Raw genomic sequence first — 24,084 nt, forward strand, 5'->3', positions numbered from 1 at the left:
CAGCTCAAATTTTAATTAATTTTCTGTTTTGTAGAAAAAAGAAGAGGCTGCTGTCTCAATAAAAGCCAATGAGCTACTGAAGGAGCCTAGCGAGAAAGATAGAGAAAGCAGCCCCACAAGTCCTTCAGACCTGGCCAAGTTGGAAAGTACAGTCCTTCCAATCCTAGAGGCTCAGACATCATCTAAAGAGGAATCACAAACTGAAACTCCAAAGGTCAAGCGTCGACTGGAGGTGTTGCCAATGTCTCCCATGTCACCAAGCTCGGAGGATGACCAACATGAAGAAACTAAAGAGCAAAGGAACGATGCTCCAATAAAAGAGCGGAAAAAGCTTCTGGTTCCAACTGATATTCAAGGTGATTCTTTTGAGGAAAGTAGTGACGGAGAACCTTCACCTAAACTACAAAGCAAAAATACTTTTGGAGATAAGGAAGTAGAAATGGAGAGTCCAATGGATGAAGAGGATTTTATCAGGAAGCAGATCATAGAGATGAGTGCAGATGAAGATGCATCTCCGTCTGATGAAGAAAACCTTGTCAGACATCAAATCAAAGATCAAGAGAAGAAGCAAATGGAACAGAAAGCACACAAAGATGTAAAGGACAAAAGTGAATCAGGCAAGGCCAGACGTCTTCTCAAAAAGAGCAGTATCAGTCCAGAAGATGAGCCTGAAAAAAAGAGTATTATCTCTGTCACTAAAATTGAGGAACTAGCTAAAGGAGAACAACCTTCAGTAGACAGTGGAGCTGGCATACGGCATTTCAAAACAATTGAGCTTAACAGTACAGCAACTGTACGTCAGACATCAGATGACGGTGAGCTAGAGAGCCTAACAGACTCTCCTGATGACAGGTCAAGAGGTGAAGGCTCTTCCAGTTTACATGCATCCAGCTTTACCCCAGGAACATCTCCAACATCTTTGTCTTCTCTTGATGAAGACAGTGACAGCAGCAGCCCAAGTCATGTTCGGTCTAGTGGTGAGGGCAAGCAGCAGAGAAAAGCAAAGCACCGGCAGCCAGGTCAGACGCTTCCTACCATTGAGGATTCATCAGAAGAAGAGGAGCTGCGAGAAGAGGAGGAGCTTCTTAGAGAACAGGAGAAGCAAAAGGGCACAGGAAAAAAATCAAAGAAAGACAAAGAAGAGATACGGGCACAGAGAAGAAGAGAAAGGCCCAAAACTCCACCAAGCAACCTCTCCCCTATTGAGGATGCTTCTCCCACAGAAGAGCTACGACAGGAAGCAGAGATGGAGGAAATCCGCAGGTCTTCCTGCTCAGACCTCTCCCCAAGCATGGAGTCAGAACCAGAGAGCTTTGAGATACTCCCAGAGAAGATTGTTGCTGTCCAAAAAGTGTATCAGTTACCAACTTCAGTTTCGCTGTATTCTCCAACAGATGAGCAACATGTTGATAATCAGTTCAAAGAAAGTGGAAAGCATTCATTAAAAAGTGCAGATGAGGTATATGAAGAGATAATGCTCAAAGCCAAATCTCCAACCAACGAGGGAAACAAACCCCCACCTGGTAAAGAATCTCTTTATGGAGGCATGCTGATAGAAGATTATGCATATGAGTCTCTTGTTGATGATGCATCCTGTGAGCAAGAACCAGACAAGCTTTTAGTGTCAGAGAAACCCCAAAAAAACCTGAGATCACCTGATGAGGTTTATGAGGACATGATGCAAAGAAAGAAAGAGATAATGCTTAAAGAACAGGAGCAAACTCACAATAAGCTAGAAGATGTCTCTAAACCAGGAACTGTGTTACCTGATACTGTCTCAAGCAAAGACACCATGTCATCAAGCAACACAGGCCAGTCTAGGAAGGATGGAAGACCATTATTAGATGCAGAGGCAGCCTATGAAGAACTTCTGAAGAAGCAAAGAGCAGTGCTGACTCCAGGAACCAGTCCAACTCAAGCAGGTCCTGATCTGACTGGCATGGCACAAGGGTCAACAATAGCCCAAGTTGAGAAAACTGAGACAGCACCCCTACGAAGAATACTGCCTATACCTGATCTGAGAGTGACACAGTGTTCATCAGGTGAAGAGGAATCTGGCGAAGAGAGCATTTCTGATCAAACACAGGACTCTGAGAAAGTTACAGTTTCAGCTACAAAGACTGAACCAAAACCACTTGTGTATGAGGCTTTCCAGAAAACATCAGTCTCAGAGATAGTTGTAGATGATTTGTCACTACAAAGAGAAGTAGCATTGCCTGCCATATCAAGTGACTCACAGGGTGCCACAGAGAAAGATGTAGAAATTGAACAAACAGGTGTTCTTGACTTTTCCAAGTCATCAGTCCCTACTCAAAATGACTCTTTTACAGCACCAGTTCCTAGTGTAATTCCAAGACAGTCAGTCCCAGTAGTTGCAAGTGTATCACCCTTGTCCACTGTACCGCAGTATATAGTATCTACTATACCTGGTGTCGTATCAACTGCTCCACCAGTTCCTCCCAAACCCATAGTACTGCGCAGAGCTGCGTCTCTGGAAAAAGCAGACATCCCAGTTCCTCCACCCCTCCCTCCTCCAACACTGCCAAAACCCTCTGTGTATCCCAAAAAGACTCCACCTCAGGTCCCCCCAAGAACTACTCCAATTGGCATCTCAACCACAGGGGACAGTGTACCAGTTAGACAGCCACTTGCTCCAGTCTACAAGCCCCATGTTCCTCCTCCTGTACCACCAAAGCCATCCTCCATCCCTGCAGGCCTAACTTTTAGTCACAAACCAGGAGAGACTATTAAACCTCCCATAGCTCCTAAACCCATAGCTGGTGTTCAGCCACCCTTTACAGTCCACACCCCTTCAAGACCTACCATACTCAGTACAAGCAGTGCAGACAGTGTTCTTAATCTGAGTCCTTCTGCAGAGAGTAGGATGGGAACCACATCTCCCCTCAGGTCCCCTACATCTCCCAGGTTTGGAAAGGTTTTACGTGACACTTATGTTGTTATTACTTTGCCATCTCAGCCCGGTTCACCTACAGAAAGTATCACAACTCAAGCCTCAATAAGTCCAAGCCAAGAATCCCCTCAGAAACTGCCTCCTACACCACCTCAACCACCTCCACAGTCACAAACAACAAGAGTACCTCTGGCATTCACACGAATTACTGAATCTATTGAAAGTCAAGAAATATGTGGTCCAGAGAAAGTAGTTTCTAGCATGAGTCACGTATACGAGGCTATTTCAGCCTCAACGCAGCCTCAATCAATTACTCCAAATGTTGGTGTTCAGGTAGTTACCACTGAAGTCCAAAGAACCACAGTGTCTGTTGTGCATGAAAGAACACCCCCTCCACATCCCATTCTAAGAGCCACTGGCATCTCTGTTGTTCAAGAAAACACAAAACCCGAACCAGTTCAAGCGCAGAATGGCCATGCCTACCATCCTGGTGAGGTTGTGGATCTCCGAACCCCAAAGATAGATGTAGAGACATCCATGAAAGGTGTGGATCTGTCTTCCTCTGAGTCAAGACGACAGTCCCTTGCTATTGATGGTGGTGGACGTCAGCAAAGTGCTGTGCAGTCATCTGTAGTAAACCTAAGCACTGATGCTTCCTTAGTCTCAGTGGTTACTGACAACATCACCATCCTCACATGCACAGCCACTGTAGCGAATGGTAGTGATACATCTTTGTCTACATCAATGCCTCTCCAACTTACAACAACTAAATCCTTTGAGCCTGTGACTCAAATTATTTACAGGCCTGTGGATTGTCAACCAGAAAAACCCATAAATCTCTCTACAACAATGGGTAAAACTCACTCTGTTCCTGTAACAATAGCTCCTACGATTGCAAACAATAGCATTGGTGCAACTTTACCTCCTCGCCTAGAAACAGGCTTATCAGGTGCAGTTGATCTCACCACGGTAAAACCTGCACAGACCATGGTTGCAATGAATGGATCCACTGCAGAGGTGGTCACTGCTGTAATTACAGAAGAAGATGGAAAACCAGTTGATCTTACTGCTGGAAGAAGAGCAGTCTGCTGTGATGTAGTCTATAAGCTTCCTTTTGCAAGTAGCTGTACTACTCAGCAGCCTTCAGCTCCTTTACCAGAGGATCGTTTTGGCTACAGAGATGACCATTATCAATACGATCGTACTCCCTATGGCATGAGAGGTCTTGGTGGCATTAAACCCTCTATGTCTGACACAAACTTGGCAGAGGCTGGTCTCTTCCTATATAAAAGTAAGCATAGCTTTGATTACAAGGAGGCCATTGATGGTGCTGTAGACCTGACATCTGGAAAAATGTTAGTGACAGGTCAGTACGAGATTGAAGATCTTTCTTCTCAATTTCATTTTGAGTTACCTCTACTTATTCCCAGCTGATGTTTTTGTATGTCTGTTTTTTTCTCTATCTTGTTTTGGGAAGAAATGTTGCATGCTCTCTCTTTTTTTGGGGTGTGTCTGCATGTTGCTGCATGCTTTTCAATATACATTTTGCCCTTTTAATTTTTTATCCCTTGGCTGGTGCATGGATGCCTTGATGCTGTTACCATTGCACTATTTTAATGTGCTGAGCTTTAATCTAACAAAATGAACTTTTAACAGGTGAAGCTGTGGACTATTCAAGCAAATCAACGGGAGTGTGCACTGGAATGACAGTTCCACAGTACACACAAGCCAGGATTACTTCAGCAGTTGGATCTCACTATGGGATTTCTAGTGTCCTAAGATCTTCCAATGGGATTGTTTATTCTTCTGTAGCAGCACCAGTTCCTTCTACATATGCCATAACCACCCAGCCTGGTTCTATATTCAGCACATCCTACAATTCTCTTTCAGGCATGCACACAAGTGATACTATGCCATCATTGTCAACTCTGCAGAATCAACCTCTTACTAGATCACACAGCTTTCTTTCAACCATTGCTGTAACCACAGCAGAAGATCAAAGCAACTTACCCTTAAATCTGGAGATTGGTATTTCAATGGCTGGCCTTTCCACAACTCTCTCAGATGTAGTTTCTACAGTCACCACAGTGGCAGGACTGGACACCTACACAAATGCTTCACTCGAGGCAATTGCAGCCTCTTTAGAAGCTCTGTCTTCACCTGTTGTTCCAGGAGATGGACAGTACCAGATGGAGCGTGAGCTTCTTGAGCTAGAGAAGATGAAGCAGCAGCGCTTGGCTGAAGAACTTGAGTGGGAGAGGCATGAGATACAGCGGTTCCGTGAGCAGGAACAGCTTCTTGTGCAGAAGGAGCTGGAAGAACTCCAGGCCATGAAACAGCACATACTATGTCAGCAAGAAGAGGAGAGACAGGCCCACCTGATGATGCAAAAGGAGACTTATGCTCAGCAACAGGAGCAGTTAGAGCAGATCCAAAGGCTCCAAGAACAGCTCAGACAGCAGTTGGAGGAACAGAAGTTCAGGCAAATGTATCCAAGCGAAGTCCTGCCAGAGGCTCTTGTTGTGGTGGGAGAAAGAAAGATGGATAGTGGCTGTCAGACTGATGAAGAGGATAACACTGAAAAGGCCTACACTGCAGGAAGGAAGAAGAAAAGTACAAAGAAAAGTGTTGACAGCTGTGTACAGACAGATGATGAAGACCAGGATGATTGGGAAGTTCCTACTCGAGGCAGGCGCAGTAGACCACGTGGTGGTAAAAATAGCATAGGTGAAAGAGGAGCTGTTTCAGTTCAGGCCCTTACTGAAATATCTGTACAAACAGACTCCCCTGGAACACAAAGGGGACACTCTGTGCAGGTAGATGCTAGAGTAGATTATCCTGACTCTGATAGAACTTCCTCTCCAAAGAGACGCCCCACACCACTTGATATAAGCCAGTCCCCTCACCTCAAAGCAGATGCCTCCACTCTCCAGGTTGTGCCAGGTCCTCCCAAATCTCCAAAAGTTCTGTACTCTCCGATTTCCCCTTGTGTATCCCCTAGCAAATCCCTTGAGTATTTGTCCTATGAGAAATCCCTTGGAGACACAAGCCCACAGAGAATACGCTCTGCCACAGATCTATCCAAAGGTCCACCAACAAGTCCTAGGGCACCCAAGGTCATACAAAGGTCAATGTCAGACCCCAAACCCTTGAGCCCGACTGCAGAAGAGAGGGCAGCAGCAAATTTCCAGTTTTCTGAGGGTTATTCTGTGAGTATACATTATTTTTTTTTACATGAAGTTGTTATTTCATTGAATATTTGCTTGCTTTTTTAAGTAATTATTTCTCAAAGTTTGGTTTAAAAATTTGAATGCCATTAAGCAGTTTAAAAATGTTATATCTTTCTATTATTCAGTTCTCAATTGATTTTGATTTGTTTTATTGCCCTATTGTCAGGCCTGATTGCCATGGCCTGATTGGCATGCTAGCTGTCTTGTTTAATATTTTCAGTGTTTATTGAATGTACCTTTTTAAAGGCATTGCAGCAGCACTGCAGACAGTGTGTGTGTGTGTGTGTGTGTGTGTGTGTGTGTGTGTGTGTGTGTGTGTGTGTGTGTGTGTGTGTGTGTGTGTGTGTGTGTGTGTGTGTGTGTGTGTGTGTGTGTGTGTGTGTGTGTGTGTGTGTGTGTGTGTGTGTGTGTGTGTGTTTCCATCCTCAAGGCCTATCTGTCATGAGTGAACAAAATTCACCAGATACTTCTTTTTTTTTACTATTCTCCTTTATTCTCAGTCAAATTGGAAAACACAAGTGCTGTGCGTTTACTTGTTTTTATAGTCCTTCTATGAAACCATCTTTAAGGCATTTAATACATTATATTTGTTCCTATGAACAATTCAGCTGAAAAATAAGTTAGTCTGAATAAAAAACTGTTTTGTCATTTAACACTTTTTATTTTGTCCTCCAAAGGCAAAGGGATCTCCAAGTGGAACTCCATCTGGCACACAAAAGAAAGTTAAAAGAACCCTTCCTAACCCACCTTCTGAGGAAGAAGCTGTCAATGCAACAGCCTACACCACTGGCTCAGCTCGTCGGCGTCTCTGCCGGAGCACAAACATGGCACGGGCAAAAATTCTGCAGGACATTGACCGTGAACTTGACTTGGTTGAGAGAGAGTCCTCCAAACTGCGTAAAAAGCAAGCTGAACTGGATGAGGAAGAAAAGGAGATTGATGCCAAGCTGCGATACCTGGAGATGGGCATTAACCGACGAAAGGATGCATTACTTAAAGAAAGGGAGAAGAGGGAAAGGGCCTATTTGCAGAGTGTTGCAGAGGACCGTGACTACATGTCTGACAGTGAGGTGAGTAACATTCGTGAGACGAGAAGTGGAGAGGAGGCCAGTGGACATGGGCTTGAGAGACCACGTACAGCACCACAGTCAGAACTTGATGAGTTTGTTCCTCCACAGACCAAGCACGACCAGTACGGAAAGTATTCCCAGTACCAGTACCCACAGTACCAGCAGTCCTTATACCAGGCTCAGTCGCCATACCAATCCCAGTCCATCTACTCTTCTGTTCCTTCTCTGACTGCCTCACAACAACAGAGCTACCACCAAATGCTCTTGCTCCAGCAGAAAGCCAGACAACAAGCTGCTCTTCTCTCTGAATTAGATTCTACCAAGATTGCCACCAACTATGACACCTCATCTTACTTGGGAGGAAAATATGGCAACCACCTTGACATGCATAGCTTAGAAGAGCGTGCTGACAGCATGGCAGTCAGTCCAATGTCCAGTGTATCTGCTGACTCCTTCTATGCGGACTTAGATCCACATCAAACACCAAGGAGCTACATGCTTTTAGAAGATGCAGCAGAACTTGCAAAGAGCACTGGTAGCCTTTCATCCACCAGCTATGGCATAGCTGAGAGGGAGCTGGCTAAAGCAGAGCGTCTTCTCCGACATGCTGCTGCAGATGTTAGTACAGACTACTTGGCCAGCTCCTCCAGACTTCATTCCTATGGTAAGGCACAGGATGAAGAGGACCCAATGGAAGAGCCATTTGAACTGAAACTTTTAAAACAGCAACTGAAGCAAGAATTCAGGAGAAGCACAGGGGGCACTGAAAGCTTAGAGCAGCTTGCTGGACTCTCACATCACTATACCCCCAGCACTGGAGCGTCTAGTGGAGGCTATAGGGCCTACCCTAAAACTGAGAAGTACAGCATCAGTAGACTAACTTTAGAAAAACAGGCTGCCAAGCAACTCCCAACATCTATGCTCTACCAGAAACACAAAAATACCAGCAACATTGGCAAGTATTCCTCAATCCAGGATAGCAGGGCTCTAGAAACAGACTATAGTAGCTACTTGGGGTCCAGTAGTGCTTCTCCCAGGTCAAGCAGACTTCTACAGGATGAGATCACTTTTGGGCTTCGCAAGAATATTGCTGAACAGCAGAAATACCTGGGCTCCACACTTGGAGCTAATTTGGCAGGTTCACTTAATCTAGGCCAAAGCCTGAATCTGAGCCCAGGCATGAGAACCTCTTTGGGTGAAGACTCTGCTTACCCCAGTGGAAGCAGGTCACGGCCTTCTTCTAGACCCTCCTCTGTTTATGGCCTTGACCTGTCCATTAAAAGGGACATCTCAAGTTCTTCTCTGAGGCTCAAAGCAGAAGGTGACCCCTCCTCAGAGACCTCAGCTTTCCAGACTCCATCAGGGAGGACAAAACCTACAAGCCTGCCCATTGTACAAGGTGGGCGTGGACGCATCCCTATTGTGGCACAGAACTCAGAGGAAGAGAGCCCATTGAGTCCGGTGGGTCAGCCAATGGGTATGGCACGGGCATCTGCAGGTCCGCTCCCACCCATATCTGCCGACTCCCGTGATCAGTTTGGGTCATGTATGTCCCTCCAAGACCCTCAACAGCAACATCTCAGAGAAGATACTTCAAGAGGACGTGGCTATGTGCTAATGGATGATCTGCAGGGCACCATGTCTGATAGTGAAGGTAATTTGTTTGTCCACAGACTGTCCACTTGGAGTGACTCTTCATACACTTTTCCAGCTTTTTATTTTTCTGTGTCTCATCCTGTAAGTGCCCGTTCCTGTCTATATGAAGGCATCAATTCTCTAAATATTTATGTTTTTCTGTCTTGTTCAAGCTTCATTGCCCTATGCTTAATTAATGAAAAAATCACAACGTCCCAGTTGGCTTTCTATAGTAACATTTCTATGGTTTAGTAACAGTTGAAGTAAACATTTTGCATGTGATTTCTTCACATACTGACTTTTTCTTTCTGTGTGAATACTTATAGTGCATGCTTTCAGTCTCTGCGAGTTCAGTTTATATGTACATGTGCTGTCTGAGTGGTATAAATGAGAAACAAAATTACCTATTATAAATCTCTTCAGTAGCAGAGGAATAGCCTTATGACCCTCAACATTTCTAGTTAAGCTGCTTGTTAACAATTGAGCTGCACATGTTTATGATTTAGTCATCTTTTTAGTTATCTTAAAGTGCCTTCTAGCAAAATCTTCTTAGCATTATTCATAATTTAACTAAACAGAATCTCTCTTCCTCTTGTTTGCTTTGTCAAATTTTATTTAAAACTTCAACCACAAAATACTATTGATGAGCTATTTTTATTTTGCTCTGTATAATGTCAGGCATTTAAATGTATTTAAAAAAAGTTTTAGTTTCCTTCCATAGTGAAAATGTTATAGCCTAAGCTTATATACAAAATGTCATAGCACATACATCTATTTCTCCACGATAGATGATACTTTTCATGCATGTTGCTAGCATTTCCTGGAGTAATTATCATGCCAGTTTGTGTTTGCATGTTTGATGTTCATTTAATAAATAGCACAAGTGATTTGCATGTCTCTTCCTGTCTGGTTTTAAATAAACTTGTTCACTTTTCTGCATGTTGATCTGCTTTATTTTGCTCTCCATGAACTAATAAATGCCTTCAAATAGAAAGGGCTATGCTTTTTCTCAGCTTTGTGTTAATATTTGTCTTTTGATTTCTGCCTATAATGAAATTTAAAAGTATTTTTAAGACTGATGAGATCAAAACATAGTAGTGTATATGCATTGCATGCCCCTTCCCCTCATTAACTGCTAAATGGATGAAATTACATGAACTGCACTGTACGTTGCAAAAAACACGAATAGTGTAATTTATACACAATATATGGTTTAACAATCACATAACCACAAAACTGAAGCTCATACCGAAAATACTCGGTATTTTATTCTTCATTTATCTATGTAGTAACTAACCCCAAACTTGTAACAGCATATGATGTGTTCATCATATGTGCCATCTGGAAGTAAATGCATTTGCCTTGGTTGCAGCACTAAGTGAATCCCTGGTGGGTTTGTGCAGAGACGATCCAGGAAACTCACATGAGAATATCACAAACGGTAGAGTATAACCACCTTAGACTCCTGCACGTCTCCCGTCACCCCCCACACCCCTGCTACCATGACCACCCACCTGCCAATCACCCATGAGCTGTTAGGCAACCAAACTGACCAGAAATTCATCTCCATAACAACATGTTGCAGGAAGTATGATGAATTTGCACAATAACGTAATGCTGTGTTTGTGAATACAGCTCTTGCATCTGTGATTAAATTGGAATTTCACACTTCTTTCTCTCCAAAAAAAATTTTTTTTCCTAGTCTAAGCTGCTGCAATTTCACCAATTTGGTGAACAAAAATTATTTCATTAAATACTAGTAATAGTTTGCATATCAAAGTATTAACTTCCTGATAAAACTGGTCGCGCTCATAAAGCAAAATGACCACAGATACTGTATACTGTACACAATAATAGAACTCCGCGTTAGTGAGTGTTTTATCATGTAACAGGATCTACATCTGTCATGTCATTTACATCTGAATGTCAGGTCTGTAAACACCAGAATTGTCTTCTGTTAAATGTTTATTCCTCTTGAAAACCTGAGGTCAGTTATTTACTTGTCCATGACAAAATACATCTAATATTGCCTTTGAATGTTCCCAAAAAAATGAATGCCCCCCCTCCACACTATAGCTGAAAGACCCAAGATAGTATGGCAAAATATTTCCTAGTACCCCAGTCTGTCTTTAACCCCTATTCATGAAAACTTAAGATGTTTGTGGGTAGGTACAGCAGCAAGATCATCTTTTTACAGAATTCTTATGGTGAATTATGTATAGAACAAAAAACTGAAGAATTGTGTCCTCCGGGTTTGTGTTAGTTTTAGGTTTGCATGCAAAAATAACTGCTCTACTTTGTACAACCATTTCCTTTTCTACCCCAGATGCTCTATATTTTTAAAATTTGAGACCGCATATACGTCTCATACGCGTACCTTAGCTGTCTCTAGTACCTGATATTACCGGGGAGTCTTTAGTGGTTTGTTGTAACAGACTGGCAAGACTTTAACGTTATAATTTCCATCTGTTTATCTGAAGCGTACCACCTGCGAAGGGAGGAAACTGACTGGTTTGATAAACCACGAGATGGACGCACAGAAAATGGACAAGGGGTGGACAGAAGACAGGTATCTTCTATCACAGCATTTTAGAAACATATCATTGCATGTTAGAGTCTTATGAAAATGCATTCTGATTGTGCTTATTTTATGTCCCTTTAGGGAAAGTCAGCACACTACCCGTTTCCTCATACCAGAATAAAGCTACAGAGGGATCCCAAAGATCGTAGTGTATCAGGTAAGATGAGCAACCTCTCAAATACTTAATGCTTTGCTGCTTGGCTTCCTGACACCCTCCAACAATGTAGACAGACGTTTAGGACAGCTGCCCCTGGTAAAAGAAGATCTGTTCGCTTACCAGGCCATCATGGAGAGATGCCCGAGGCTTATGTCTATGCAAACATTAGTTTCTCCATGCTGAGATTGCATTGGCACAGTTTTATTTTATGCCTACTACTAAACAACACATTATCTCTCCTCTAATTTCCCTTTAGCGTCCTCTTGTGGTGCTCTATTTTGCCACATCATTGCACACAAAATGTCAACAGACAAAACCGCTGAGCAAAAGCACATCTAGCCCCTCCTCGTGCTTTGGCATGTCACATAGGTTTGGTTGATTCTCCTGTGTCACTGTTCCTTTAAGTATTAGAAAAGGGCAGACATTACGCAGCAATGTGGCAGATTGGCATCCCTCCAGTTTCGTCTGTCATCAAAGCTCAAAATGGCGTGTAATGCACAAATTGGATTATCTTCTTAATTAGAAACTGATGAACAAACAAGCGACTTAAAAAAGACAATGAATAAGGCTATAGCGAGTGTACTGTGCTGTGACTGGTGGATTTGCGTGCAGGCTACATTGGTAGTTAGTCTGATGGAAGAGTCTGTGATTCTGAATACGGCATGTACGTCACACAACAAATGCTGCCCTGATAAGAATGGAAATGTAAAATTGGGAGTTGCAATGCAAATTAATACAATCTTAAAGGGATAGTTCACCCCCCCCAAAACATTTTGTTGGTGTTGGTGTTTGTGCCACCTTATGTTAATATACAACTCTTTCCTCACAGGAAACGGACTGGGCATCCGTGTGGTTGGAGGAAAAGAGGTCCCGGGAAGCAATGGGGACATCGGTGCGTATGTTGCCAAAGTGTTACCAGGAGGAGCTGCAGAACAGACGGGGAAGATTGTGGAAGGTAGGCACGGTTACTGATTTAAGACCCGTCTCTGAGTGGGTTCACTGGTTTGGTTAAGCTGAAGAGGTGTATCGATGTTCACTGTCTCTTAGAGCAGGGAGAGAAGCACATCTGTTGACGTTAAAGGGCACAAAGTGACGTGATAGGAGACAGGAAAAACAAATGATGCTAATCTGCACGGTTCTTCGCCTCCAAGCTCCGGGAATGACTCATTCTTGATGTGAGAGATAAAGATAGAGAAGAAGAAAATGAAGTTGAAGTTTCAGGTTTATGACTGTGTTTCCTCTGCGGCGTACACCGGCAGCGTAGGTGTTGTGCGGATCAAATGAGAGTTGAATGTTAAATTTATATCGAAACTTTGACTGAGATGTCTCTGGAGAGATCAGCTGAAAAAAAAGTTTGAAAAAAAAATCTTTTTTTACACTGCGGTTATGTAAATGTGCACTTTACACGATCAGAATTGACCTCATTGTGACAGATTTGCCCAATGATTGCTGACGGCTAGAGTTTCTCGTTGACTTGGAAGAATCCTCACAGACTTTTGGAATAAAACCCAGAGTGAAATCTGAATATTATGACTGCTTTGGACTGCCTTGATGGACAATTTCAGCCAATTTGATGGAACTGAATTTTACAAGCTCTATTGATCTCAGTTGTGACTGAGACGTTAATGATTTCTCTTTCTCCAGGGATGAGGGTGAGCACGGAACATTGTAAATTAGGTCTGCTTGGGCTCCGGCTTTTGTGCTGCTTTCTCGCGGTCATAATTTACGAGGGGCCAGAATAGGTGGCGAGGGGGGAAAGTGAAGCCGGAGGGAGTGGATCTGTCTGTGCACAGGCTTATTTATGAGGCTATATACAACAGCTGGGCCTTGTGGAAGAGCATTCTGAGCTTTGACTGAGACTGACACTTCACATCTGTCTTCTTCCTCCTCCTCCTCCTCCTCTCACACTCGATCAAATACAACTTTGTATTTAGACATCTGATTCCTTAGCTGTGTCCTCTTCTCTTTTCTTCTCTTCTCTTTTTGTTTCTTCTTGTATCTACTCTCTCGTTTTATCTTGACATGATTTCTTCTTGTTTTGTCTCATCTCACCTTTTCTCTTTAATCTTGTCCTTTCTCTTCTCTTTTGATCTTGTCTTCTCCTCTAGTATCATATTCTCTCTTCTCATCTTTCATCTCATCTCTGATCTTATTTCTTCTTGTCTCTCCTCTCATTTTCCCTTTTTTTCTCTTCTCCATGCTTTTTTGTCTCATCTCAGCTCACTTTTTCTCTCCTCTTTCCATCTTATCTCTTCTCATATCAACTCTTGTCTCATTTCATTTAGTCTCATCTAATCTCTTCTGATCTTCTTTATTCCTGTATCTACTCTTTCACTCCATCTTATCATGTCTCTACTCTTTTCTTTTTTTCATCTCACATTTTCTCTTCTCATCTCTTCGGGTGTCATAGTCTCATCTTGTTTTGTCTCGTCTTCTTCTCTTCTCGTATTGTATCGTCTCTTTCCCACATAATGACCCACTAGCAGATGAAGCTTCTTAAGGGAGAAATGTCAAATGTTTCTATACTTGGCGTAAGTGTGATTTTGAATGCGGTCGGCATGGTTACAAAAGCAATGTGAAAGCACACACGTACAGTAGTAACACCAACAGAACATGCTGGTGTTAAGCAGTGGAGTAATGCGAGTCTGCTGTCCAGCCTCACACATTAAAGTATAAAATCTGTGAGTGTGTACATATACAGTACATGACATGATTGAGCACACACATTCACCTCCAGGGACCCCAAGCATCCACCGTAAAGTGGGAACTTCGAAACGCCCAAAGAGGGCATACCTGGCCTACCTGAAGACACGCTTTCATCTGTGTAAGTTCACCAACAGAGTGGTTTCAGTTTGCTGTGACTTGGAGTGAACTCTGCTGCATGTGTTCCTCTGCTTTCTCACAGGGTTTCTACAGCACGGTTCGTTTAATTGAAAGAGATCACGTGTGCCATTGCAGTGCTGTTTATAGCGTATCTGATCTCTCAGATAGTGAATAAAATGTATCCAGTGGCTGATTTTGTGTGTCTGTGTGTGTGTGTTTTCATAGGAATGCAAGTTCTGGAGTGGAACAGCGTTTGCTTGAGTGGTAAGACGTACGAGGAAGTGCAGGGTCTGGTTGGTCACCAGGTCGGAGAGGCGGAGTTATGTATCAGACTGTGAGTGCCAGATTTGCATAGCTACTAATTATTAAAAAAATGATTTAGGTAATTTTTACTTTTACTATCTATCTAAGAAATGTGTACAATTATTAGTATTTTTTACTAATTTTTAGTATTAGTACAATCATTTTTAAAATTATTAGTACTTGTTTGAAAAAAATCAAAGTCATTGTTATAAGTCAACATGAAACACATTAACCCATTTTATTTCTATATTCTGACATATTTCAGAGGGAAACATGATATTTAAGAAGAAGATTAGAAGACATTAATTGTATACAAAATGTGGTTATATATCTGATTGGAGCCTGATGGTTAGATGGAAAGGGGTTGAAAAACTAGGACGGGTTTGTGACCTTAACCAAATAGGAGAGCCAAAAAAGTACATTCTTTTTCAAAGGAACATTAAGGCCAGGAACGTACATTAAGCGAGCGAATGGGGTACATTCTGATACCATGCTGGCTTAACTGAACTTTTTGTCCTTTGACCATAATTTATCTCTTTGTCATTTTCAGAGACCTAAATATGCTGTCTGATTCTGAAAGCTCCCACCTAGACCTTCAAGACCAGAACAAAGGTGGGAACCATCAGTCAGTGGAGAAGAAAATCAAATGATAATGTCCGAATTAACCTCAAAGACAATTGACCACTAACTTGCACTTATAAATATTCAGGAGACAGACCTCCGCGGTCACCAGGTGTAGACCCTAAGCAACTGGCTGCGGAGCTGCAGAAAGTGTCCCAGCAGCAGCTGCCGTCCTCCTCCGCGTCAACACTGGATAAAGCCTCAGCGTCTGCTGGCTCCAGTGCAGTTCCCAGCCCTGGCCAGCCTGGTTCACCCTCTGTCAGCAAGAAACGCCACAGCAAGGTATGTGTGTGCCATGCACACACAATTTTTTTGTGTACAAAGAGTCAAATGCAAAACTGTCTTTTCTTACTGCTGATGTTTTGTTTCTTAGACCTCTGAGGCTGCAAAAACTCAGTCCCTCCCAGTGTCAGGAGAGATCCAGGTATATTTCAGCTCTCATTAACTCAGCTATATTAGTAGCTTATCCAGGCCACGGAAAACCTGGAAAGCATGGAATTTTACAATTGCGATTTACAGACCTGCAAATGTGGAAATTTCCACAGTCAGTAGTCAGTATGAACTTTTTTACTTGTGCTCTAAAATATTTCATTAGCTAGAAATTTCTCTTTATATATAAAATGATAGCAAACTGGCAAAATCGTGTGAATCGTGTCAATGTATTTATGCCATATTCATTCACCTTTTCAGTAGTAGAAAGTAGAACAACCATTTCTTTCTTGCTTCAATTTTGCAGCTTCAAATAAATTACGACAAACAGCTGGGAAATCTCATCGTCCATGTTCTTCAAGCTCGAAATCTGGCACCCCGGGACAATAACGGCTACTCGGATCCATTCGTTAAAGTTTACTTGCTGCCGGGTAGAGGGTAAGTAGCTTGTAAAACTCAACTAACTGGAACTGAATTGTCTCTCATGGATTCAGCCTCAGTGTGAACCATTAGGCGCTGATCCCGTGGGTGCTCGGGGCTCAAAATGGTCGAGCATCTACGAGATTTCATTTATAATTATAAAAAAATCCTCCGTTTATTTTAACCAATTAAAAAATCTATTGAGATTTGAGAACCTCTCTGATTGGTGGATCTCACATCGGGTCCCAGCGGGTCGTAATACACAATTAATTATACCATTATATTTAGCCTTGCAACATAACAACCTGACACAAAAGCTTGTGCTTTCGGTTTGTTTGTTTTTTGCACAATGATGAATTGCTTTTTAAGTAATTTTCTCCATAATCATCATCAGCAGCAGTGATTGCTGATGAGCGTACATGCTCAAACTTTCTCATGTTTTTGTTTGGTTGGTAATGTATTTGCAGTCCATTTGTTTCTCTTAGCGAGACATGAATGACTTTTGTGTAACGAATTCATTAAGCGCACCTTTTAACGGAGAAAAAGACAGTAGCTACTCTTAAAAAAACGAACACACAACTGTAGTTAGTCACTTTACATGTCATTCAGTCGGCCTGCCTAGATAGCTACAGTATGTGAGACTACAGAAATTGCTAATTTAATATCTGGATTCTTGACTTAAACCAGATAAATCCACCTGTTTCACCCTTGGCACTGGAAATTAAGACTCCCGGAGCTGTTATTCAATCCTAGCTGCTACTTTCAAAGAGTTAACGAAACATAAAATCACTTATCCAGCTGTAATTAGCACCAGGTCCCTGGGAAAGACCTGGAAAGGATTATGCATATTCTGTAAGCCCTAGTTTTTAGCTGTTTAAAAAAAAAAATTGTGTGTGTGTGTGTGCGTGCGTGCGTGAATGTGTGTGTGTTTGTCAACGCATTTATGAGTGCAGTAAGTGACTCAGCAAAAGAGGAAAATCAATGACAGCTCAATTTGTGTGTAAAATGATAGCGCTGATTGATGTTTGTGTGTGTGTGTGTGTGTGTGTGTGTGTGTGTGTGTGTGTGTGTGTGTGTGTGTGTGTGTGTGTGTGTGTGTGTGTGTGTGTGTGTGTGTGTGTGTGTGTGTGTGTGTGTGTGTGTGTGTGTGTGTGTGTGTGTGTGTGTGTGTGTGTGTGTGTGTGTGTGTGTGTGTGTGTGTGCGTGCGTGCGTGTGTGCGTATGTGCGTGTGTGTGCATCGGATCATTTCTGGCTCTCATCTGATCATGCAGCACTTGGATTGAACCTACAGAAACAGGAGCTCTCCATGTCTCTGCTCCATATGGGCATGAATGCATGAGCTACTACAAAAACACAAACACACACACTTTTGCAATCTCCCACTCATCACTGATTGTTGTCTGTTTTTGCTGCATGCTGGATCTTCACAGTCAGGTCATGGTTGTGCAGAATGCCAGGTATGTGATTCTTTCCTACAGCACATTATACAAGACTTGGCCATGCTTGGACATGAATGGCTTAATAATGTAGGGTTTTGTTCTTTTTACATTTTTATCATTGTTGCTCATTTGATCATTTTCTCAATGTAGTATGTGGTCACAGCAACAACACAAGTTGACCTATACTAGATGTCCTCCATTGTGCAAACCATTTGCCACCAGTGTGGGTTGTTTCATGTTTCGGTCACTGATGGTTTGTGCCACACTGATCTAACTGTACCTCATGGTGACCCCTTGTGGTATGTTGTCTAATTGTAGTGCTGAAAACAAAAGAAGGTCCAAACACGTTCAGAAGACTTTGAACCCAGAGTGGAACCAGACTGTCATCTACAAAAATATCCACCTGGAACAGGTGAACTACAAACTCGAGCATTTGCATACATCTAGGTTGCGCTTCAGATGTCTGAAAAACCAAAAAAAAAATCTGATTTTACTTTAATGGAATATGCCATGTCAGTTTTGAGATTTCAATTATATGAAAGCTCTTCAGAGAGAATCTCGGGCTTTAGGTGCAAACAGCGAAAAGTCTGTTGTCTCCCAGAAGTACTTTAGTCTAATTAAGACCAAAGAGCTTCTTGAGTTTGTTGAGCTCTCTGAGGCAGCTGCTGACAGATGTGATTGATATGTTTTTACTGGACTATTGAAGCGAGGCAAATAGCTCTTAATTGAGAGAGAAAGGAAGAATGTAGGGAGGTGAGGCTAGCTTGTATTGAAAACCATCTGGATTAAATGCTGTAGTGCTGCATATCGTGTTTGATGTGTTTGCTGGTTTTACAGAAAAGATATATTTTATTAATCAGAATTTATGTTTTGCTTTCCAGTAAAAACATCTAAAAATAAAATAAATTTACTTCAGAAGCAAAGTTCAGTTTATTTTTAAGAACAAATTGACTTTATTTGTATGAAATGTAGTTAAATGCATACCTAAAACAAGTGAATATGTTGTGAATTGTATATACTACCATGCAAAAGATCTGTAGGGTCTGTAAGATTTTTGTATGTTTTTTAAATAAGTTTCTTATGCTGCCCAAGGCTGCATTTATCTAATCAAAAATACAGTCAAAACAGATTTAAATGAAACAATTAAAATGAAATATTGATTCTCATGTAAGTGTATCTTGTTTAATGATCTTTAAAACATGTTTTTACTGGAAAACATGGCAAAATACTAATGTAGAAAATATTTTTGGAGTGTTTATTTGGTATCTCCTTCCACTAACCTAGAGATCAATGGAAGTTGCAGAGTTCCATAGAAGGACAACATTAAAATAATGTATAGTGATAGAGTCACAAAATAAAACATCTTGGCACTGAATCTGCTCAATCTAATCTTCCACTCTGTGTTTATGTGGTGTGTGTTTAGCTAAGAAAGAAGACACTGGAGGTCAGTGTGTGGGACTACGACAAGAGCTCTGCCAATGACTTCTTGGGAGAGGTGAGTGAGGAGCTCTTTAAACACACTTTGAAAAATTAAACACCAGGTTCAGTGTGCCTAAACAATACAGAAGTGTGTATATATACTGCATATTTAGGTATCTGAACTTTCAAGTGTGAATATCTGGTGCAAAAAATAATGAAATAATGAAAATGTATGGGGCTAGGTACTAATCGACCTGTCCAATACGGCCCAACTGGACAACGTCCCACGCTGGCTGCCTCTAAAGGAGCAGAGCGAGGGCGAGCATCACCGGCGTTCTCATTCGGGACAGGGCCGCCAGCACTCGCCCAAACCCCACGGAGGACACGGGACCCAGCATTCCCCAAAAACCTCCGGCCACAGCAAGGAGGACTCACCCAAATCCTCGGTCATCAAGAGCCGTAGTCACGGAATCTTCCCTGACCCTGCCAAGGGTAGGACCGCAAGTCGCATGCCACTTCCGCCACTTCTTTCATTTCCAGTCGTGATGTCTTCCTCTTTTCCATTCTTCTATTGCTGTCACTTCTATACATTCTGTCTTCTCTTCCTCTCTCTGTATTGTTCTTGCTTTCACTTGATCTTTCCATTCTGTATTTTTCGAGCTTCCTAGCTTTGGCTTCTTGCTCTCCATATATATGTGTTCAGTTCACACCGGCGCTGAGCTCACCAGCGCTTCACTCCAGCCACCTCGCGCAGGGTGTGACAGGGCCGCTCAGACAGGAAGCAGCCTGCTTAGATGCTAACTAGGGCACAATAGTTGGACCTTAAGTATCACATAAGTTGTGTCAGAAGGACACAAGTAACCTAACAAAATAATAATTGTAGTTTATGTAGAATTTAAATAAGAATGGGTTTTTTTGAAAATTAAAATGAATAAATAGGCAAAAGTAGGGAATGAAATGGTAATTTGGTTCTGGTTGTTTTAGACACGCAGGTCCCCACTATTGAGAAATCTCACAGTAGCCCCAGCACGTCGAAGCCGTCCCTCTCCGAGGGCCAATCCCGCCCCCACGGAGGCCCTCGTGCTCATGGCAAAAGTGGCACGGCCCGGGCACACCTTGACGATGCCTCATCAACGGCCGAAGCTGCCGGCCAGCAGCCCCGTCTCCAACCAAGTAAACGACGCAAATAAAACCTCCACAGCATGGCTGCCTTCGCTCTCATCTGTTCCTCCTCCTGTTCTTTTTTCACTGGCCTCTTTTGTTTTTTTTCTTCCCGTTGTTGTTTTCTGGTTCCTCCCAATTTTTATTTTTATGGTCCCCTTGTGGTCACAGTCTGTCACTTCACTTCCTCGCCTGTGTGTTCTCACCAGTGTGTTGGGAACACGTCACGTTGTACAAACACATATAGAAACAGTATTATTATTTTTCCAAATTTTTTAACAACTTAGCATTTAAAATAATAAATAAAGGTATATCAGTATATAATATAACAGAGCTAAACTATAAACCATCTTTTGGTAAATTAATATATGTGAAGTTTTTTTTTTATATAGCATTCTTAAAATGGATGCTTTAAACCTTGAAAGTGTTCCTGCAGTGCAGCTAGCATGGTGATGGCCAAGGTCATGTTTGATTGCCAGGAAACACAATATGCATAAAATAAAGTAATGTAGAGTCCAGCTTAAAAAAGTGAAGGAAATAAAACAGCCTTCCACAAGATGCTAACTAAGATTACTAAGACCTGTCAATCACTGTGAGGAGATCTGACTGCACACGTCAGGCACCTAGTCATGCAGACTTGTCCATTTACCCCACAGGGACATGCTAGAACCTTGCTTCTGAGGTTATTTTAGGTAAAACTGACTTAACTTACCACTTTATTAAAGTTAGAGAGCAAATAATCATCCCTGATCAACACATAGCTCCATGTTTTGCCCACTTGAGCCCTTCACGGCAGCCCACCAACCTTTCTTTTAACTCCTCTTTTATTTATCCCATTGAGCTGTTTTCTGTCCCAGACGGCCGGCTTTTCAGCAGCTACCCCAGTCCACCAAGATGGCCGTGCATGTGGCCGCCCGCTCCTTAAAGCACCATCCCACCCTGCCTCCACTCTCTCTGCGTCTCTCGCTGGCCTACACTGCACCTCAGTCGACGCTGTAAGCCCGAGCCGGGCCGTGCGCACTGTGGCTGCATGTGACTATGACCTACAGTAAAAGCTGGTGGTGTCCATGTTGTGACGAGTTCATACTCTGAGTCTCCATCTCGCCCCCCTTCTCCCCTCTTCAAACCTCCCCTCCTTCTTGCCCCCCCACCCCATGGCTGATATATGGCCCCAGCCCAAAATGGCCGCCTCGACCCGAGGCACCACCGGCACAGCGTAGTTGGTGTGCTCACCATTCAGAGAGCCCCGTCTGAGTCGCCGGCCAATGAGATCCCTGAAGGCCGACACCTGACCCTCAGGAAAGCCATGTCTGAAGAGAGGCCACAGCCGGACGGAGGTGAGAGTTGTCTCGTATGATTGCCAATAACAGCAAGAGAGAGAGAGGATGTTGAATTACTAACGCACATCTAACTAGAGGAACTAGCTGAGGACACTGAAAATTTAAAATGGCGTAGCCTATTTGCGCCAACAAAAGGCACTGCGGGAAGGAAACGCTATCCGAAGGGTCGTTCCGAACGAAAGTGAGCAACTGGATCCCTTTACACAACACCGTTACAGAAGATGGTCAAGAAACTAAATTAGCAGTTTATGATAATGTGAACCTTGGTGGTGCATCTTCACGATTTGTTTTGAAACCTGAAGAAATGTATTTATTTTAATACCCTCAGTTGCTCTCAGACACCCCAGGATTAAATATGTCTTTACATATTTAAGTAGAAGTTTTATAGCACACACGTTGAAAAAATTGAACTAAAGACACAAAGCAACAATATTTGAGGTTTTATCAGCAATCTTAACAGACATTAGCATTTTTTATCAAGTTAAAGCCCTATTCACACCAAGATGAATGCTGCGTTCAATAAACAGCGGGTAATTTATCTGTTTAGATCGGCATGAACATTTACATGGAACATTTTTATGGAGAGGTGTTCTGATCCCTTTTCAAAATCTGAACGGCTGTTTAAAAACATGTAACTGATGTTTGACTTGTTTCTTCTCTGTGACAAGTGGGTGTCATAAATGAAAAGTTGCAAATAACAAATCAAATACTGAGACAAACAAAGTAATTTTAATAAAAAAGCTTTTCTGTAAGCACCATCTACTGCCAGAGAGTGAAATTGCACTTTCATTCAGCCTGCCGTTTATTTTTCCGTATTTGTCTAAACCAGGTTTGCCAGGTCTGTGCAACAAAAGTAGTCCAAGCCAGTCAAAAGTATCCCAAAAATTGGCCAATGCGATTTTCTTTGTCGGGCGGCCGAATTCTCCACTGAATTTGTACGTCTGGGGGGAGTTTTGGGGGTGTTGGAGCACTAAAATCATACGTACGGGGTGGAAATCAACCCACAAAAATAAATAAACCTATGACAAGAACTTAAAAGTAACCCAATTCTGTGGGAAAACCACAAACTTGGCAACACTGGTCTGAACAGACAAATCGCATGTGAAAATCTAACCAAATTTTTGTAACCATAGTGTAACCAAACATTTCTGTTGGTGTGAACAGGCCTTAACTTTGATGAGTAGAGTAGCAGTGACACATATTGCTCAAAGTCCATGCAACCTTCAAAGTGCTTAGTTTTTCAGAGCGAGTAGGGCCTAGTTATGCTCACTTCCGACTGGAATTCGCCCTTTGCCACTTCACAGGAAATTCATGCAGCGAGTCTCAGTCTCATTCAACAGTCCAGCAACGTGCTTCCCTAAAACCAGGGGACAAAACAGTAGCGTTCGACTGTGATAGGAAACTCTAGAAAGGAGCACTGTCCCCCTGACCATCCAAAAAGAGTCTCGTAAGATGCCTATAGCGTTACCGTTGCTGAATCTGTTTGAAAAAGACTGTGTGCATGAATTACGTGCCAAAATCATGCATCCCACGTCACACCATCGCCATCACTCTCAGTCAAACACTCGGAAATGCAACAACAGTAAAATAATCTAATTTGATAACATGAAAGTAGGCCTAAATGTTAAAATAAACTTAGCATAACGCTAACAGAATTAGCATAATGTAATTACTCAGGCAAAATACTTAATGTGCAAAACTCAAACACAGTTTACTAATGAACAGTTTAATTTGTTCTGTCTGTGCTTTTGCTTCTGTCATCTGATGTCTGCTTAGCATATCTGTGTCTGTGATATTTACTTTCATTTATGGAGTGCTGTCATGCTTTCTTTAAATGTTGCCAGCAGTGCCAGTATACTGTATATTTGTGTGTATGTGTTGGGAGTGGATATGTGGACATATCCATGTACCCCATAACTGATAGTTGCCAGTCGTAAGTAGTGTATGTGACATGTGCAACTCACATAGTCCACTTCAAAAACAGCGTCCCGCAGCCATAGATCTGGTGATGCTCCTGTTACTGCAGCCTCATTGGACAGCGGTCTGAGTGGCAGTGCCTTTAGCCTATTGGATGAAGAGGGCGGGACCAATGCGGTGGATAGCGCTATCTTCCAGGTTCCCAGATTGTGAGTGCTTTTCTGTATGACTCTCATTATAATTGCTAATCGATCAAGTTTTGTACAAAATAATAAAAAATCTAGTTTCTCGGTTTTATTTCGTAGTATATCTAGAACACTTTTATATATGATTTATTTAAATTAAACAAAAAAAAATTCTTGGCACTCCATGTGTACTCTGACCTGATGTTGTTTATTATTTAGTGGAAAGATTCCAAATGGCACAGAAGCTGGGAAATCTGCTCATGGAGATACAGAGGGTAATGTTTGCATGGGATGTTGTGTGGTTTGGGGATTATTTGTGCATGTTTGTGTCAATAGCAGTGTATTTGAGCCTATAATACTGCAGCAAATACATTTCATTACTTCTATATTATATATATATATATATATATATATATATATATATATATATATATATATATAT

General features: G+C 42.2%; 1 protein-coding gene across 3 annotated transcripts in view; it reads left to right on the forward strand.

Moving 5' to 3' along the window:
• pcloa (piccolo presynaptic cytomatrix protein a) overlaps positions 1-24,084 on the forward strand; it is a gene marked incomplete at its 5' end in the record, with an annotated part of 50,934 nt that overhangs the window by 22,398 nt on the left and 4,452 nt on the right. The window contains 20 exons of one of the 3 annotated variants that reach the window (XM_079624231.1): positions 35-4,277; positions 4,568-6,120; positions 6,819-8,865; positions 10,219-10,287; positions 11,327-11,415; positions 11,509-11,584; positions 12,414-12,539; positions 14,633-14,741; positions 15,261-15,322; positions 15,420-15,613; positions 15,705-15,755; positions 16,068-16,198; positions 17,612-17,638; positions 17,939-18,032; positions 19,044-19,115; positions 19,282-19,531; positions 20,024-20,212; positions 21,376-21,537; positions 23,525-23,666; positions 23,862-23,917. In XM_079624231.1, coding sequence (XP_079480357.1) covers positions 35-4,277; positions 4,568-6,120; positions 6,819-8,865; positions 10,219-10,287; positions 11,327-11,415; positions 11,509-11,584; positions 12,414-12,539; positions 14,633-14,741; positions 15,261-15,322; positions 15,420-15,613; positions 15,705-15,755; positions 16,068-16,198; positions 17,612-17,638; positions 17,939-18,032; positions 19,044-19,115; positions 19,282-19,531; positions 20,024-20,212; positions 21,376-21,537; positions 23,525-23,666; positions 23,862-23,917 — 9,742 coding nt within the window. Of the gene's footprint in view, positions 1-34; positions 4,278-4,567; positions 6,121-6,818; positions 9,785-10,218; positions 10,288-11,326; positions 11,416-11,508; positions 11,585-12,413; positions 12,540-14,632; positions 14,742-15,260; positions 15,323-15,419; positions 15,614-15,704; positions 15,756-16,067; positions 16,199-17,611; positions 17,639-17,938; positions 18,033-19,043; positions 19,116-19,281; positions 19,532-20,023; positions 20,213-21,375; positions 21,538-23,524; positions 23,667-23,861; positions 23,918-24,084 lie in introns of those variants that run through there. The other 2 variants (XM_079624229.1, XM_079624230.1) reach the window with 2 other exon arrangements.

The sequence above is a fragment of the Phoxinus phoxinus genome (assembly GCF_949152265.1).
Source record: "Phoxinus phoxinus genome assembly, chromosome: 9".
In the NCBI taxonomy this organism is placed as follows: domain Eukaryota; kingdom Metazoa; phylum Chordata; class Actinopteri; order Cypriniformes; family Leuciscidae; genus Phoxinus; species Phoxinus phoxinus.